The sequence below is a fragment of the Schistocerca serialis genome, chromosome 3 (assembly GCF_023864345.2).
Source record: "Schistocerca serialis cubense isolate TAMUIC-IGC-003099 chromosome 3, iqSchSeri2.2, whole genome shotgun sequence".
NCBI lineage: Eukaryota > Metazoa > Arthropoda > Insecta > Orthoptera > Acrididae > Schistocerca > Schistocerca serialis.
The window spans coordinates 422,755,124-422,773,981 of NC_064640.1; the positions used below are offsets into that span (position 1 = coordinate 422,755,124).

Sequence of the window (18,858 nt, forward strand, 5' to 3'; positions counted from 1 at the left end):
TGCTTGAGTTTATTACAGCATACATTTTTCTCAATATTAGTAGACATTCGTATAATACACCTGTTAACTGTATCGTTCAACAAAGGAATCGTGCTTATTTTCGTAGCTGCTTCATTTCCTAGCATCGCCATGCTCATTTTTTTTGCAAACGGACAAAATAAGCGACTCGCCAATGATATGAGTTTTCATACTCTTTACTATTAGTTCAGGTACTTGGTGGGAAGCGATCAAAACTTTATCAGAGACAGACATTACACTTTTAAAAGAATTTGCTGCCCTTGTTTGCTGTTAAGACAATCTCTTGAAACAGCTTACAGGTTTATCTTGTCAATAAGAATGCAATGTTTTAAAATGTTTGCTCAGTTCACTAAGAAGCAGAGATTCATTTGCTATTTTATACCCACATAATAAGCCTAGTGGTAAAGGATAACCCTCACTCCCAGCTCAAGTGAAACTATAGCTTAAGTAGCTTTCATTGTACTTACAAGTAGGCCGCTCTTTTGCAGTTTTCCTTGCACTTAGCATTTATTCATTTCCAGAATCAGTTTCTTCAATGGCATGTGCTTGTTTTTCAGAAATCTGCCCATTTTATATGATTGTATTTTGCATATAAGATTCGCTTCTAGTGCTTTGAAAATAAGCAGTACACTGTACACAAATCATGAGCCCCACATACAGCATGACACCTCACTGACACATCACCTGAAAGCTCTGCGATAATGTGGAGCACACACCAGTGGAAACATGTTTTCCTTCTGGGCATGGAATCTTGTGCCTCCAAGGGTTAACAGTGCTGCCAACGATAATTTTCAAGTTCTGTTAACCTTGCTGGAAGCTTCTGTCTTGAATCCACTGGAGATCACTAAACTGCAGTGGAAATGAAGCTCAGAAGCAAGGCTTCATGAACAGTGATGATCATGTTCACATGTACTACTCATCTGCAGCAAAGAACATGAAATGAAATTCTTTTAGTCATGGATAGCTCGAGATCAAATAGTAAGCAGCTCTCATACATAATTTCCTCTCCCAGTTTCTCATTTCAATAATATTTTATTGACAACAGGAAGGCATCCATTTTCAATAAAATATTATTAAAAAGTGACTGGTTGTGTATGTTGTTTATAATTTTTTATACACTGTCACAGTACCTCAATAGGTCATAATGACCAATAATAATAATGATAATAACAATAATAATAATAATAATAATACAATACAATATAATAATAATAATAATACAATACTAGCAAATACAGAATACCCCAGAAGACATGACAATGTAGCAAAAATAATACATCAACAACTTGCCATACAACATGAACTAATAAAACAACATGTACCCACATACAAGTATGCACCACAAAATGTACTGGAGAATGTTGAATACAAATTATACTGGAACAGAACCATTATAACAGATAAAACAACACCACATAACAAACCTGACATCATACTCACCAATAAAAAGAAGAAATTAACACAACTAATCGAAATATCCATACCCAATACAACAAATATACAAAAGAAAACAGGAGAAAAAATTGAAAAATACATCCAACTGGCTGAGGAAGTCAAGGACATGTGGCATCAGAATAAAGTTGACATAATACCAATCATACTATCAACTACAGGAGTCATACCACACAATATCCACCATTACATCAATACAATACAGCTACATCCAAACTTATATATACAATTACAGAAATCCGTAATTATTGATACATGTTCAATTACCCGAAAGTTCCTAAATGCAATATAACATATACCGTACAGTTAAAAGGAAGTGACGCTTGATCAAGGTCCGCGTCACGTCCCATTTTTAACCAGACTTAACGTCTGAGAAAGTAAAGAAATAATAATAATATGCAATTCACTTCCTATGTACTGTTGCAATGCCACTTGGAGTTAGGCGGAATAGGTTTGCAGTCATTGGGAACAAGAAACCTTCCGAATTCTGTGGACAACTCGTGATCACATGTGTAGCACACAAGGCTCAATTTCAGCATGCCTACCGTCATAAAAGAAAAACATCCATAGTCAAATCAACTGCTAAACAAAAGTACGACACAATCAGATAATATTCGTAAGAGTTTCCATCGGAAAAATCCGTCAGTCCTCAAATATTTTTTCAGCCTTTTCTCCTGATTCTGAACATTTTTATCTCGCCAGAAATCCGTTAATACTTGACAACACTGTGGATTAACTCAATGTTTATTTACAAATTTCAAGGGCGACACATGTGTCATACCGTTTGGTTATGGAAAGAAAGCTTGGAATGAGGCGTGCGAAAATAATTTGCACAGGGCGAGGGGTGGTGAGAGTGGGTATGATTAGGAAAATTTCACAACCAGTGCTAGTCATCTTCCATCCACAGATGCCTGTGCACCTGGTACTGACCAGTGACTAAGATAGTTATATTTCACACACAAAAGTGTAGAGGGTTCGCTAAAAGCACATTATTTCTATCAAAAATTGTGAAATTAAGTTCATGCTGTTGTAGTGCAGTTATAGTGCAAGGAGTTGAAGAAATTGGCATGTGAGGCATTTATTAATTATGAATGACCATGAAGCATTATATTGTAAGAAACTTGCAGTCCATGGTTGCAGTCTTGGACTGCAAGTTTTTTTGCAATGTATCAAATAAGTTACTGTGTTGGCCACGCCAAACTTTACCATGGATGAAGTGTTACATTTATAAATGCAGTTACAGTCATTATTAAATGCATTAATCACTCCCACTACTGCATATTGTTATGATTGTAGCAATGTGAAAATTATCTAACCATTCTGTTTCTCCAGACCACAGCATTGTGCCATCTGAATAATTATTTTTCTCGCCCCACTGCGAATTACACTTTCCCTAGAATTCCTTACACTTCTCGGTGGTGTAAGGGATGACCTCGATAGGCTAGCAATGGCTTTATCATCACTCATTATTTTGAAATACCTTTGCCCAGTACCCAAACAGGTGCTACTGTTAGATAGCTAAGATCAGCAGCAATGGAAGAGAGAAGACAGTCGGTATGAAACGTTCTGAATACTGTCGACACTGCAAGAAGAATAAGCTACCTTATTTCTTAAGCAAACTGAACTATTCGACATAACTTAAGGACTTGTTCCATATTATACCTGTTGTGAAATGGATAAAACTGAGTAGCTATATGTTCTTTTATATGGCCATATGTTTTCCTAAAATATTGTAGGGCGCACCCTTAAGTGTTTTAGGGCACACCAGTGCACCCTGGCGCACACTTTGAGAACCACTGCTTTAGTATTTAATGTTTCAATGAATTGATTCACCAATAGGTTCCACTGTAGTGGGGACAAAACCTCTCCTTGGGGACATTCTCTGGTGGTGTTGATCACCAACAGCATGTTCTTCTGCATCTCTAACCACAGATTCCAAAGTCATATTATTAAAGCCCCTCTCGCTATAGAGGAAATGTAGCAAGCAATTTCATGAAAGTTCAGAACTTTTTCCACCTTCCCAATAAGTTGAAGTGCTGTGTCACATGGTTTGCCTGGTTGATGTGTGTGTTGGTTTGCATGTGAAGGAACCTCAGTTAACCTCCTTTCACTAACATGCACATTAACCAGTTTTTCTAAGGTCTTTAGGAGAAGGGAGGACAGATTGGTTAGTTTTGTATCCTTAGCCTTGGTATGATTAATTGTCCCTGGCTTTGGAATGAAATCTACCTTCACTGTTCTCCAACAGATAGGAATGACTCCTGCTGTTAAGCTGACTCCAAACCCTCTTCCTAATAAATTAATTAATCCCTGTCGTTTGGATTGCAGTAAAGCTGGGTCTAGTGAACTGACTGGTTGAAACATCCACCCAAGGGACTCTTATAGATCATAGTCTGTTTAACACCAATTTCAACCTCAATAAACATGGGGTCAGATAAGGATGGCTTCATTGCTACATGCCATTGTTTGACATAACTGCCTATTAAAATGAACCCAAAAGTTACCTCAATTTCTTCTTCCCTTTGTCTGTTCTTGAAGATGGGTTCCTTACCCATATTCAAGACCTCTAGATGGCTCTCCAATAGGTATTCAGGTAAGCACTCACCTCCGGTGTTTGTGTCGCTGCTTCTTAACAAACAGTTGTTCATTAAGCTGTAAGCAGCTGTGTACCATTCTCCTGAATTCCTAGGAAGAAACAGCACTGTCTTCATAAGGAATGTAAGCTGAGGCCAATACAATTTCCCGTTGTGCTTCCTTGCTAATGCTGTTTCATCCTGGTAGTCACTAAGTTCCATCATTGGCATGAAAGGAATTCAATTCTTGACATAAATGTATGTTCTGTAGTTGTTTTTTAGATTTCTAGCTTAAATCACGTAAGCCCAGTTCCTCTGATACCTGATACACCCCCTTTATATAAATAGGGTTCCTGGATCAGGGCCATGTCCACTTCCTGTCTTCAGACGATGACTCAGGGTGGCCTTGTCCCTTTACTGTGTTGAGGTTTATCTGTAACACTTGTAGTCATCAGCTTGCCACCATTATCATTTCCAATGTCTTTAATTATCCTGCCAGTAATGTGCAAGATTGCTAAATACAGTTCCTGGTCCTGTTCTTGCATAGTCCTCAGGAATTCATCAGCTATTTCTGCCATAAGGGTTTGGCTGTTAGATACAGCCTTCCATCTAATTTCTCTCTAGTTCTCTGAAACCTTCTGGTTCTGTGCACATATTTTCTGAAACAAAGTTTTTGGAGGAGCATCCTTAAGAAGTTTCAGTATCCAAATTAATATCTCTGCAGCCTTGAAGAGTTCAGCTGGTTCAGCTGCTGTCTTGACCAGAAACTTCGCCTCCTCCCATGGAGATATTTGGGTCACTATTGCTTTGAGCCAATCCAGTCTGCTGTTCCCATCCCCTCAGGAAGAGTAGAGCACCTTCGCCCAGATAGACCTTTCTGATTATGGGGCCTCTACTCCCCCCCCCCCCCCCCCTCCACCCAATCTTATCAAAGAGAGCATCTGAACTAGTGCCTCATGCTGTGGGGTGATGTTGACTAGTGGATGATAATTGCTATCCTAAAAACAGGGACTGCAGTACTGCTTGTACACAATAACCGGACAATTTTAATGGTGCTGCCAGAAGTGGAGAAAATTGGTACTAGCTGAAATATCTTGGTTTATCTCGGAGCACTGCCAATGTTAAGCTGCTCCCAGTTACAAAATACTACTGCAAACATTGTTAGAGATAAGGGTAACAATGCCAGCACTGTACCAAGGAGGCTACACTACCTTCCCCTCACCCTGCCTTTCACCTTGGTAGTCTTAATGTGGGGGTAGGTCGTGCTTCCTGTCATTCCTGACATCCATAGCACAAATTGCCAGCTTCTCATGGACAAACAGTACGTATTATGTCTGATGTAATTGATACTCTGAATCTAAACTGGGAAAACGATGAATGCACATAGTTCTGAGCATAAAACTAAACATTAACAACAACAACAACAACAACAACAAAGCAAAAGATGCTTCTTGAAGTGTCTTCCAAAACTTATCAATTAGCACCATAGAAATTAAATACTTCTTTAGAAAAATTACTGTGGCAAATCTTCTTGAACACTGCGGTAAACAGCACAGTTTTACAAAAGTCAGTAACTGGAAAATAAATAATGAATGAAATTACAATGAAATCAGACCATTAGCTGCTTGCAGGTGTTGATAAATATCAACAGGGACAGTTGAAAATGTGTGCCCCAACTGGAAGTCAAACCCGAGATCTCATGCTTACACAGCAGACGCTGTATCCGACTGAGCCATCGAGGACACAGAGGATAGTGTGACTGCAGGGACTTATCTCTGGCATGCTCCCCATGAGACCCACATTTCCAACTTACTGTCCACACACACTACATTTGTAGTGCCCCTGGCCACTATACTCATTACTCAGGGCAGTCAATCTACCGATTACCGTAAGAGTTTGAGCAATGTGAGTGCATCTGCACTGAAGAAGATAATTGGCTGGTAAACCTTATCTATATGAAGATATATCTGTTCTTTCGGACATGCCCGAAAGAAAAGATACCATTGGTGATCTTGCAGCTCTCGAAGAATGAAATCCAGACCATTAACTGCTTACAGGCATTGATAAATATCAATGGGGACACCTGTAAGCAGCTAATGGTTGGGATTTCATTGTACTTTCATTCTTCGAGAGCTGCAAGGTCACCAATGTTATCTTTTCTTTGGTACATGTCTGAAAGAACAGGTACCATATTCAGATAATGAATAATGAAGTCGCTTGCTGGATGTTATAACAGGTAGAACAAAAGTTAAAGTTCAGACAATCCACTGTAGAGCGCATTTGTTGTGAATGAATGCTAAGTCTGTGCTGAGCACAAGTAATGAAAAAGTGAATGTTCCTAGTTACAGTCAATGAAACAATGACAGTCTAGACATGCTGAGCTGGCAGAGTCTGGTCCCTGGGGGTGCATTGTCTTGGTTGAAGAGAGCGGTGGATGGTGGACTAGACAGCGACAAAGGCAGTGCCTCTAGTGAAGTTCATCACTTCCGGGCTGGCAGTGTCCCTGCTGCCTGCTGTCCCGGTGCGAGCTTAAATCCTCGATGTAAGGAGTACTGCATTTTTGTGCTTGGCTGGGCCGTGGAAGCAGAACATAGTCTTGAATGATGCACTTTGCGCATGATGATTGAGATTTTGATGTGGCTGCCAGTGTTGCCTTTTACTGGTCTACTCCAGAGGTTCCCAAACTTTTGTTTGTCATGGCCCCCCTTCTGCCGAAACGAAAACTTCTGTGCCCCCCCCCCCCCCCCCCACAAAAAAAAGATTTTTATTAATTATCAAGAAACTATTGAAAAATTTGTGATGGTGACGTCATGTAACATGGTGGGCTGTTAATGTATGGAGTCGCAGTTATTACATAATCAGTCTAGTCTTGTGATTATAAGCCACTCCGAAAGTAAAGAAAGTCCTTGGTAAACAAGGAAAAATATTTGCGACATTTGCAGATTAGTGGATGCGGCTATTATTTTAAGTTTAGTGTAGCTTATTACTTTCACTCATTATCAAAAATAGTCACTCAGTCACGGTGTTAACGAACATCACTGATTTGTACGCCTATAGCGCTCCCCATTGTCATTGCGCATAGGTTGGCATTTATGTCAATGACGACAGCAACCGAACAGCGACAAAGGCCCAGTTCCCAGAACCAGACAAAAAATAAAAAATTAGTTTTACGCAATAATCGTGCAGACTACACAGAACTTTAAAAAATATGAATAAAACAACTTCCTTACCTTGATTACATTCCCTTGCTGCACACCATTTCTTCACCCATATACGATTTTAGGACTACTCTTCGCTTGCCGTATCTAGGATAAACTTTCGCTGTGTCTTCATGCAGAAGAAATACTATTATTAGTTGAAATAACATACCACACGTAACATCAGAATCCATAAGGATCACACGCAGTATTTATATTTAAATCAGATTCACTATGTTTATTTTATATTATTTCTTCGAAATAATTTTTTATAATTTTACAGTATTACCTACATGTAAGGATAGTTAGGAGGAAAATAACAAGTTCTCTTATAATGTGACGTATTTATTATAAAAATATTATTTCCACACACATATGGCAAGAAACAAACAAATAAATCCATGTGAAGGATGAGCTTGCATATTTTTTACAAGATTTTGAATTCTTGGCTGAATAGTAGAAACTGCGCAACATAAATCATTGGCAATACTGAGTTTGCTTCTAAGCTTATTTTTTATCGCCACTACTGCTGAAAATGCTCTTTCGTACAAATAAGTGCTTGAAAATGGTAGATACAGTTTCAGTGCTTGTTCTGCTGTGCTGGGATACACCATGAGATATTTCACCCAAAGTAAAGGCTTATCCATTTTCTCAAAGTCATACTTCGCTGCAGAATCATTTTTAATTTCTAAGACTTCCCCTTGTAGTCTGTCTGGCAACACATCCATGTCAACATGAAATGGATCCATCGCTAACCTATGATAAATTTTATCATCACAACTGTTAGGGAAGTATCGTTTGAATTCATCAGTGAGGTGCTGCAAATGGTTTGATATTTTACTCTTAGTATCAGTATCTTTAATATCGTTTTGAAGTCAGGCTTCTTCCACGATTCCAAACAATCTGGGAAAGCAGGAATAATTGCAGGCTAAAATTTTACGTTTCCATAGTTGCAAGTTATCAGTAAACGCTTTGATGGCACCACGATGAAAAATTATGTTTGACTCTCCACCTTGTAATTTCAGATTCAATGTGTTTAAAGATTCGAAAATATCTGACAGATAAGTCAATGCAACATGAACACCGAGCATTCTAAATTCCACATACAATTCAGTTTGTTTGGTATTTTCCAAAAACTGCATCACTTCGTCTCGAAGTTCAAATAATCTTCCTAGCATATTTCCTTTTGAGAGCCAGCGTACTTCTGTATGAAGTACTCTGCTCAGAACAAACACTTGTACTTGTTTCGCACTCATGTCGTGCACATTTTTCTGGTGACAAAGGGCATAACCCTGGCGTCCAAATTACGAACCCGCCAGTTCATTTGAAGCGTATACAGTCTATTAAAGTCACTGTAATCGCATCACATGGGTATCCGCGAGTTGACAGGGTAATAAAACGGCATTTTTGCAGTTACGCAGTATAAGTGATTATTACTCTGATGAACATAGCCTACTACGGCTAAAAGTTGTAACATGATTATGTTCAGTTCATGTGTACAAATGTACGGAATAGTTAATACCTGACTTTCCTGTTTTCCAATTGTCAGAAGTAAGTTGTTTACAAATCTGATATATTAGAATTAACGCATATCGCCTTCGTAATTTTGAGAATTTCTGTGTGTGACATTCTAAACGTGACATTCTAAATGTGATCATCAGAAGCTGTACGTTCTAGGATAGGTTATTGAGATAGGATTGCAGGAAGTGGGACGCCAAACGATTGCATTTAGCACCATAATCTATCATTAATACCTGCTCATTCATTTTTATTAAAATATCAATACTAAAAAGAAATATTAGGTTTATAGCGCTAACTCCACCCGCAACCCCCTTGCAACATCATCACGCCCCCCCAGGGGGGCGTGCCCCCCAGTTTGGGAACCTCTGGTCTACTCACTGACTTCTTGGCCCTGCCACGGTTTAAAAGGAGCTGCGAGCATTTGAATCATGTGGCCGGCAGACATGCAGCTGCTGGTGTTCTTTGTTAGGAATGCCACAGTAGTACTATAGATCTGTTTTGCCATTTATCACCTCGGATTTTTCTGTATCCAAATATTTTGAGTATTGGGAGTATTTAACTACTCCCTTGTTTTCTTGTTCCTTTTCTTTTAAGTGGAAGGGGTCTGTATACCCCCTTAATTCTGAGGCACTCTCTTTCCTGGAGGTCTTAGGTTTGAGTCCTTTCAATTCCTTCCATTTATGTTTTGGAAGGCTTCTTTTTCTTTTTATTCTTTGAGAAATTTTCTCTTCTGAACCCCAGTCATATATTTGATCTTGATCCGGTCCAGTTCGTGGAGTGGTCTGTCACCCAATCTGGCTGTTGAAACAGTTTCCATCAGTTCGAGCCCTGATGCTTGGGTGCTTGAGGTCTCATCAAGTCCGTCAGTTTTTGTTTTGTCTTCTGTGTTTACCATTTTGGTCCCACAAGAATTGAGGAAATACGGGTCGACACTAGCAAAGCCCCGTGCAGTTCAAGGCTAATTACTCAGGCAGGTTGCCTGGTATCCCGGGTAGCCGAGCAGTTCTAGGCGCTACAGTCTGGAACCGCACGACCGCTACAGTCGCAGGTTCGAATCCTGCCTCGGGCATGGATGTTTGTGATGTCCTTAGGTTAGTTAGGTTTAAGTAGTTCTAAGTTCTAGGGGACTTATGACCTCAGCAGTTGAGTCCCATAGTGCTCAGAGCCAAGCCACACACCCCTCGGCATGGATCACATCATACTTTGGGAATGGATGTGGGAGAGATGGGGCATTTGGGACATGTTCCATCTGGTTCATCCACTCGGACCTGTCGAGGGAGAGAGACCTTGGCAGTAACTGCTCTACAGCTGGCATAGCCCTCAGATTCATACGAATAAGCAAGTCTCTTCATCCGTACAGCCGATGCTGAGACAATTCGGTGTACCCAGGAGAGGCTTTGTTGCCATACTAAGGATTTGAGTGTCAAATGTTTTCTGGGGGGTAAGTTTATCCCTCTTGCATGGATACGTTCAGTGGGCAAAGGCAGTGAGTCTCCTTTGGATCTGACACTAAATTGATAATTTCTAGTAACCAGTGAACTATTTTTATTAGAGTTCAATTAATATTTAGTTTGATGCACTGGCCAGTGAACTACAATTTATTATTATTTTCATGTTGCTATTATAGGAGGTGGAATCCAAAATTTTCGGGACTGGTGCTGCCATCTGGAAAGTAGTAGTAGTAGTAGTAGTAGTAGTAGTAGTAGTAGAAGATCTTTGCACTGCTAGGTGGTGAAAGCTGCATATCTGGTGAGTCAGTGTGCGGAGTGGCATTCAGCTGGGAGGACATATTGTGTGTCCTCAGTGATTTCCGTAATACTCTGTGTATGGTGTGTGGTGATTTTACGATGGATCCGGGAACAGAACAGTGTGTGTGTGTTGTAACAAATTCTGTGCGAATCTCGGGAAAAGTACTACGGAGAACCTTGCAATGATTCAACTGGATTTACGGTTATGACCCAGACACAAAGCAACATTCGTCCCAGTGGAAGAGCCTGGGCTCTCCAAGACCCAAAAAAAGCGAGACGTGCAGAGCAAAGTGAAGAGCATGATCATCGTTTTCTTTGATACCAAGGGAATTGTGCGCAAAGAATTTGTCCCACCCAACCAAACAGTGAATTCTGCATACTACTGTGACATTTTGCAACGGGTCCGTGGAAACGTGCAGCGATGACGGCCCAAACTTTGACATCGAGGAAACTGACTGCTGCATCGTGGCAAAGCACCCTGTCACACGTCCTTGCTCACCAGGACCTTTTTGGCAAAAAACAACATGAGGGTTGTATCCCACACTCCGTACTCACCAGATTCGGCATCTTGGGACTTCGCGGTATTCCCAAAACTGAAACTCATGTTGAAAGGCTGTCGGTTCGACACTCTAGAGAGGAGTCAAGAAGCATCACTGGCGGAGATAAACACCCTCAAGGAACAGGACTTCCAGAAAAGGTTTGACCGGTGGCAGAAGTGCTGGGACCGGTGTGTTCGTGCGGATGGGAACTACTTCGAGGGTGATGGTAACCATTAGTCCAAAGGTAAGGTTTTCAACAGATGGCAGCACCAGTCCTGAAAATTTTGGATAGCACCTTGTAGTGAAATCATTCCTCCCTGCAAACCATTATTGTATGGGCAGAAGATTTTTCATACTGGTATGCATAGTACTTCCTATTTCTAATATTAATGTCTTAAGTAAGCAATCAGAATATTGTAATAATCATGTGCCAGGGCATTGCCATCTTTAGCAATGACTGACAGAGCTCACACTATGAGAAGCAGCAGGACCATACTGTTTAACTATTCTACCTGTATGCTTGCTATAATCATTACTCAGGTTGTTACAGTCTGTTCACCAAATGTTTTCCAAAATGACATGCAGTTATCAGAATTCAATGTACACAAGGAATTACTTGACTATGATGCGTGTGTGATGTAAGAGTAGTTACAAACAATTTTCTATGTGTAGACATGTTCTTCATACAAGCTGTGATAAAATACATAACTTCATAGAACATTCTGTTAGTGTGTGGAATATTTCAACATTATTTACCAAAATGGCAAAACACTTTAAATGAGTATGCTGTGAGAGTTAAACAGCTTTCTTACTGTCTGGATGCCACCTGTATTGTTCTCAGTGCTGCAGCACACAGGCTAAAAGCTAGTTATTGCTCAAAAAAGATATCTGAAAGTAGATTTTCAGTTCTTAAGATAGAGCTATTCTTTCTTATGCTACAACCTATACTTTAGAGTGTCAAAATTTAGTAACAGTTGAACACTTTGTGAAGAACTTGATTTCCAGCTTTTCGTGAGCAGATGCTGTACCGTTAGGCACACTTAACAGCCTGACTGAAAGTCTGTGTCCCTCAATATTCTCTCCCACATGCTGACCATGTATATCCAGAGGTTTTCCCATCAAGGGCAAAAATTGAGTGTTTGAAAGTTGTTGCAAAGTTATTAATTTTGATGTGCTCCTGTAGTAATTCAAATCTACACAGCCCCTACTCCACATAATTAACTTGATGGTGTGTTTTAGTGTAATTTGGCACCTCTGTATTTCTGTAAGATACTGTAAATGATACTAAGTATTCATATTTGGTGTAATTATTAGAGGTATTCTGATTAATATTGGAGAATATATTGAAAAACAATTTTCATTCATATGGCAAACATTCTATACATGAAAAACTTTATTTTGAACGCATTTTAAATTTAATTTATTGAGGACTTGCACAAATTATAAATTATTCAGTAGAACAAAAACCAGTCCATGTTGCAAATCATTACTTTTTATTCATTCGGTGACTTGTTTTGGACCGAGACCCATTTTCAAATCATCAATTCCTGAAGATGCCAAAACTGTACACACATTTGGCATCTTCAGAAATGCCATTTTCGATCTTGTTGTGATGATTTGAAAATGGGTCTCACCTCGAAACTAGTCATCAAATGAATAAAAAATAATAATTTGCAACTTAGTCTGGTTTTTTGTTCTACTGACTAACAGAAGTTGCTGACCAAGCTACTTCAGCATGTTGGAAGTTTTTATAAATTGTAGTGTATGAACTAATATGAAATATGAAATATTTTACAGTTTGAGTTTACTGGAGAACGATTTGAATGTGTTACATAGTACACTGCAGTTACCACTCCTGGAGCCACTGACTCCTGACAAACTTGAAAAATTAACTATTCTGACAATGGCAAGTTTGTACATAGCTGTATCTGTAGCAACTGCTGCAACAATACATGGGATAATGATGTCTTCAGTTCCAAAGCAGTCTGGTAAGAATTTATTTTGGAAAAAAACTGAATTATTAGTAAATTCAAGACACTTATCTGAGTACTTTTTTTTCATCAGATTTGGTTTATGGTGTACATACATATATTCTTTTGTATTAATTTTGACTTTGAGTTGGAACACAAAAATAGTGTAACATCACAGGACAAAAAATTAATCACCCCATTGCGCACGCACATGCGAATCATTAAGCCTTTACAGATGATGCAGTGATGGCGTCACATGCTTAACCTTGTTTGCATTGCCCCTATGTGAGTACAGGGAAGTAGAAGTCATCAGTGAGACATTTATGTTTCCAGTGGACATCGTATGTTAGCATGGGTAAATTTAAGGACTGACAGAGTGACAAACAAGGGCTGTGTCCATGGCTATATGGTTTGTGAAGTTGTTGGATTTGTTGGTGTTTCGTGGTGGACTGTTCAATGTGTCTACAAGCACTGGTTTACCATGCATGGCCACAAAACATGTTAGAATTATAATTGTGGTCAGAATAAGATCTTGACTGAGAGGAACCGAAGACACATTCCACGGCTTGTGAATCAAAATTCCTTCCAAACCTGACAGGACATTGTGACGGGAACTACATGCAATGACCGTTTGGAGTCAGTCACCTCACAAGAGGTGATTGCTCACATAGGTACATAAAGCTGTGTGTCTTCAGTGAGCCAGAAATCATCAAACATGTACAGTAGCTGACTGGTGGAATGTAATGTGATTCAACGAATCATGTTTTTGTCTATATTCAAATGACATACGTCATCGTGTTCTCCAAAGGCCAAATTAAGTGTTTCACCCTGTGTGTGTGTGTGTGTGTGTGTGTGTGTGTAAGGTCAAGTTCAACCCGGAGGTGGGTCTGTGGTGCTTTGTGGGTGTGTTTCTTTCCATGAATTGGACCCCACTCAGGTGACCACTAACATGACCCAGCATGTTTATTTAAACATTCAGAATGATCAGACATTTTCTTCCAGTCAACATGTGTGTGATGAGTATGCTATTGATACCCCTGTTTTTCAAGGTGACGATAACAACAACAATCAAGTCCAGGGGCAGAATTACGCACTGTTAAATGATGCTTGTTACACTTTCTCCAGTGGTGACTAATTTTTTTGTTCAGTGAGCTTCTGTAATTTTTTCATGCCCGTTTCCTTTTACGATTCGTCTGTCACTTGTAGATAATACTGTTGTTTTAACAGTTATTCATCTTATTTGAACCTGTTGCAAAATCTGTTTAAAACCAATTTGGAAAAATTTAATATTTTCTGTGACTGTTATTTCAGGTACTGGCACGCAGAGACCTAATGATGATGAAATTGCGACTGATAAACATGCTGTGGCGATTGTGGAGAGAGCACTGGATTTCTTCAATTATGTGTCATCTTTGATGAAAAATTCATCTAAAGCTGGTGGGCATGTAAGTATTGAGATTGATTAATACTCTGCACCCTTTTTGAATAAACATCTGAATCAGTGGTTTTGTTTTACAGTGATTCTGAACTATGGCGAGGTATCCTTGTATTTATTGTCTGTATCCCTTAATTTAAGATTTACTATACAGAAACTTAAAGTAAATTTGTAATAATTTCTTTTGTTGGGACTTGAATGTCACCTGATAATTCTGTCAGATTTACGTGACTCTTCCAGATTACAGGCTCTTGTTAAGGATCTTTCCATGGGCTTTGGATGTCTTGTTACTGGAGTGTCTGGAAAGCAAATTACTGGAGGTTTCTCCTGTTTGGTCCTCTTTGTATTTGGAGCTACCTTTAATCTTATATAAGCTGGAGCTAACTTAAGTTGTTGGTAGACTTTGTGGACCCTACCTGAGTCTCTTGTCTGTATATATTGTCAAGGCTGAGATGACATTCATATTAAGTTTTACAAATACAGCAATGTCATTCCTCAAGCAGCAGCTTCCTGCAATGTATCTTACGTCTTGCTTTGCCCGTGTCCCTTGTTCAATAATGAAATCTCATTTACATTCTTTGGACATTTCAGTTAGTAAAACTGTCTTATCTCTGTACATTTCCTCAATAATCATCAGGGGCACAACAAAGCCCACTTTGGTAATCACTTCATACTTTTGACTGATAATGGAAAAATTAAACACTGACAATTTTTTTGGCCAAGATTTGACAGAAAGCTGGGAAAGACCAAAGAACCCGCTGAGACTGGATCGACCAGCCAGAAGTCACCAACAGCGGTTCGCCAAGTGCAAACAAGAAGCTGATGACAAGAGGAACACAGACAGTGGAGATGTCACAGCAGAATAACAAAGCCCAAATGAGTAATCATAGAGTTGAAAACCTAAGACACAGGGAAATCTGAGATCAAATAAACAATGTGCTGGTAGAAGAGCACTGTGAATATACTACAGTGGTGCTGCTTTCTTTATAGTACATCCACAAGCACTAATTGACCAGCACTGCAGTGGTGATACTAGTGCTCAAAGATGTAACAGTGCTCTCTAGTGGCCATCATTGAGTTCCATGCCCTCCGACAGGCTTAAAGATCACTGGGTCGTCATACCACATCATCCCCCAGAAACACGTGCATAGGAACGGATGGGACTTGGGCAGTGTTTCTGATGGAGAACTGGTGGCACAGTAGGTGTCCTGACACGAAAGCCAGCTGTCTGGTGTGAGTAACTGGTAGCATCATTAAATGTGCTGGGATGCGTCAACATGGGCGACAATAGTAAAGACCTCCACCTCCATGTCTGTGTTCACAGAAACTCTCGCTGGTGTACAGGACCGAAAGTCATACTTGTGTTGTTGTGGGACTAGCTAAGGTCGGCTTTCCAGGTTCGTTTTCACCACCGGTGGTGGCACAGTCAGCTGGCGCGGGTGGAGTTGGTTGCTATGACAGCGTTCCAAACCACTTGGGAGTGTAAACAGTTGTAAAGTGCTGCCCATGGATGGTAACCACTGTAGCTAATGTCCACCCATCTCTTGCCCCCTACAAGCATGCTCACATTGGATATGTTTGATTCTGCTTGAGGTACAGAATTGTTCAGAATCTGCCACTGTCATCTGGGGCCCATTGTTTGACATGCTTCATGGAGGCCCTTCAGTGGAAAGTATGTGAAGGAGTGCAGTAATTGTTGCATCTTGTGGACACCATACTGATCACATAGGGGTAGTTAGGTTAAGCCTCCATCACAGCGAGCCACATAAAGTAAAGAAATGGGCCCACAAAATCCAAATGAGTTTGGTCACTGGGGGTGGGCCAGGGAATAAAAGATTGGTGTGTATCAGCCTGATGGGTTACTCCCAGTGCTCATGATGTAGGAGTTGTAAAACTTTAGGCCTCAGGGCAGTTGGGATGATGACTTGGTGAGTATATATATGCCTCAGCGTCAATCAGGAGAACATTGGTGATGACTGACAGATGGTGAGAAAGGCGAGCCCACACCCAGAGCTCCAGATTGACTTTTTTTTAAAAGTATGTGGCCCACTCATAGAGAATGTAGTGCATAACACACCATAAGACAGGATTACAGCACACAGTTGCAGCAGGATGAGCAGCCATAATAGAAAACCCATCCAAGGTTTGTTGCCATTCCATGTCTATGTGGAAGCAGGAGATTTCCAGCCACTGGAACCATCGTGACGTGCGTTCCAGAAGACTGAACTGTGGTCTGACTAGTGCTACCAGCATTTGTGGTCCATCATTAAAGTGAACTTAGTCCTGAAAAGGTAAATGTGGAACTGTTTAATGGGAAACACATTTGCCAAAGCTGCTTCTTCAACCTGCAAGTAGTTTTTTTGAGTGGGTGTTAGTGTCTTTGACACATAGGCAATTGGTTGCTCACTACTATCATCATTCCTATGCACTAACACTGCATGGATGCCATACATAGAGGCTTCCGTAACTAGAACCATTGGACATGATAGTGAGAAAGGGTGTAAAGTGTGGTGCTGAATGTAGAATATGCTTCAGCTGCATAAAAGCATGCTTACAGGCAGCTGTCCACTCGTACTTGGAACACCTTTCTTCCACATTTGGTTTCCCGGATGCATGATATGGATCACTTGTGGATGGAACTTAAAATAATAATTTACCTTTCCCAAAAAAGCTTGCCTCTTCTTTAAGTTTTGGGGGCAGGGTAGAGAGTTAACAGCTGTGACATTGTGGTCAATAGGATGGATCCCTTCTTTGTTGTGCAGGGACCCAAGATACTCCTCTGGCTACTGATAAAACTGGTATTTGTGTAAATGACACATTGGGTCAGCATCATATGCTGTAGCAAATAGCGCGCAAAGGCTTCGCAGGTGGTCCTGACATTTAATGTTCGTGACAGTAAGTCATCAAGAAAGTTCAAGCTGGTAAGGATGGGGTTAATTGTTCCAGGTATCTACGAAAAATTACTGGAGCAGAAGAGATCCCAAAAGGCAAGCACTTTTATTTGTATAAGCCGCAGGTAGTGTTGGTAACCATGATGCATTGTGACTCCTCATTGAGCAGGATCTGCAAATATGCATCGGCAAGGTCTGTCGTAGAAAAATATGCACCTCCAACAAGCTCTGTGAGGTAGCATTCAGGATGTTGTATAGGGTAGGTTTCCACTTACGCCAATGTGATGGTGATTGGTCTGAAGCAGGCCTGGAAAAGAGAGGCTTGCGAGCCATTCTCCTCCAGTGAGTGCTTCCCTGTTCAACTCTACTCGCACAGCTTACGGTTCACTTATTTATCAGCAATCAAGTGGCGCAGCCTCTCTTAGACTATTTCCTCAATGCATAGGCTCTCACACCTTCACTCACTGTCAGATTTTGTAGAGGCATTGCTGTTTTGGTAGTCAACTTGCTCTTGATGTTTATTCAGATTTACTCACCTTAACATTGTCCTATTGCTCAGGTTGTTAGTTTGGTTATTACTGTGGTTATTATTCTGGTTTTGTTTCCGGCTCTTATTGTGTTTTCTGTGACAAGAATTTAGGAAAGAAAGAATTCTGAAAAATATTTTCAGTGAGGAGTGGGAGATTTTATTGTACACTATTCCTTTGAACAGCCTCAATACTTAATATGTAAAAAATGCTGTAGTCAAAACAAAGGTAGTAATCTTGCTCAGTGTTTCTCTTGACTCCCTGAAGCAACACACAGACGTTACACCCATAACGACCAATGTACTTTAGTGGTTAAGAAGAAAGGGAGTTTATCTGCATCATATGCAGTATGCTTAAAGTTAGCAAATGGTCGGAAATGCTTCAGTGACAGAATGAATGTCCAGTAGAAATGGCAAAATCATTTGGTTATGATGATGCCGCTAAACATTTTAAAACAGCAGATTTGTTTATGAATATTAATGGATTCTAGTGTAAACTAATGTAGAAAGTCAAATTTTTGATATGGGACACAGCATAAACAATTTAGTTGCAAAGTCTCTGTATCAGGCTTTGTGTGTGGATGAGAGTACTCATTGAACAGATTTCAGTCAACTACCAATTTTTATCTGTGTTGTTATGGATGACTTTTCTGTATATGAAGAGTTTTTCACTTTGGTTCACTGCTTAGAACAGCAGGTTTGGGTGCTTTTAATGTAGTTAAAACTGGGTTTACAAAATTGGTGGTTTTAAAAAATGCCCTGTAATTTGTACCAATGGTGCACCAGTTTCATGGGTAGGATAAACGACTACATTGGTCGGTTAAGGTAAAATGAGATTAACTGTTTAACTTTCTGTTGCGACAAAAGTGTCCACAGTGAAAGAGGTAATGAAAACTAAAATTATAATACATGCAGGAAATTGATTAAAATCTCACCGAAAATTGAAACAATTTTAAGGAAGAAGTTGAGGCAGAACACACACACACAC

At 40.0% G+C, this 18,858-nt stretch overlaps 1 protein-coding gene across 1 annotated transcript in view; it reads left to right on the forward strand.

Moving 5' to 3' along the window:
• LOC126470301 (protein purity of essence) overlaps nt 1-18,858 on the forward strand; it is a 475,244-nt gene that overhangs the window by 84,085 nt on the left and 372,301 nt on the right. Inside the window, exons 6-7 of the mRNA XM_050098072.1 lie at nt 12,846-13,036; nt 14,330-14,463. Of these exons, the coding sequence (XP_049954029.1) occupies nt 12,846-13,036; nt 14,330-14,463 (325 nt within the window). The remainder of the gene's footprint in view (nt 1-12,845; nt 13,037-14,329; nt 14,464-18,858) is intronic.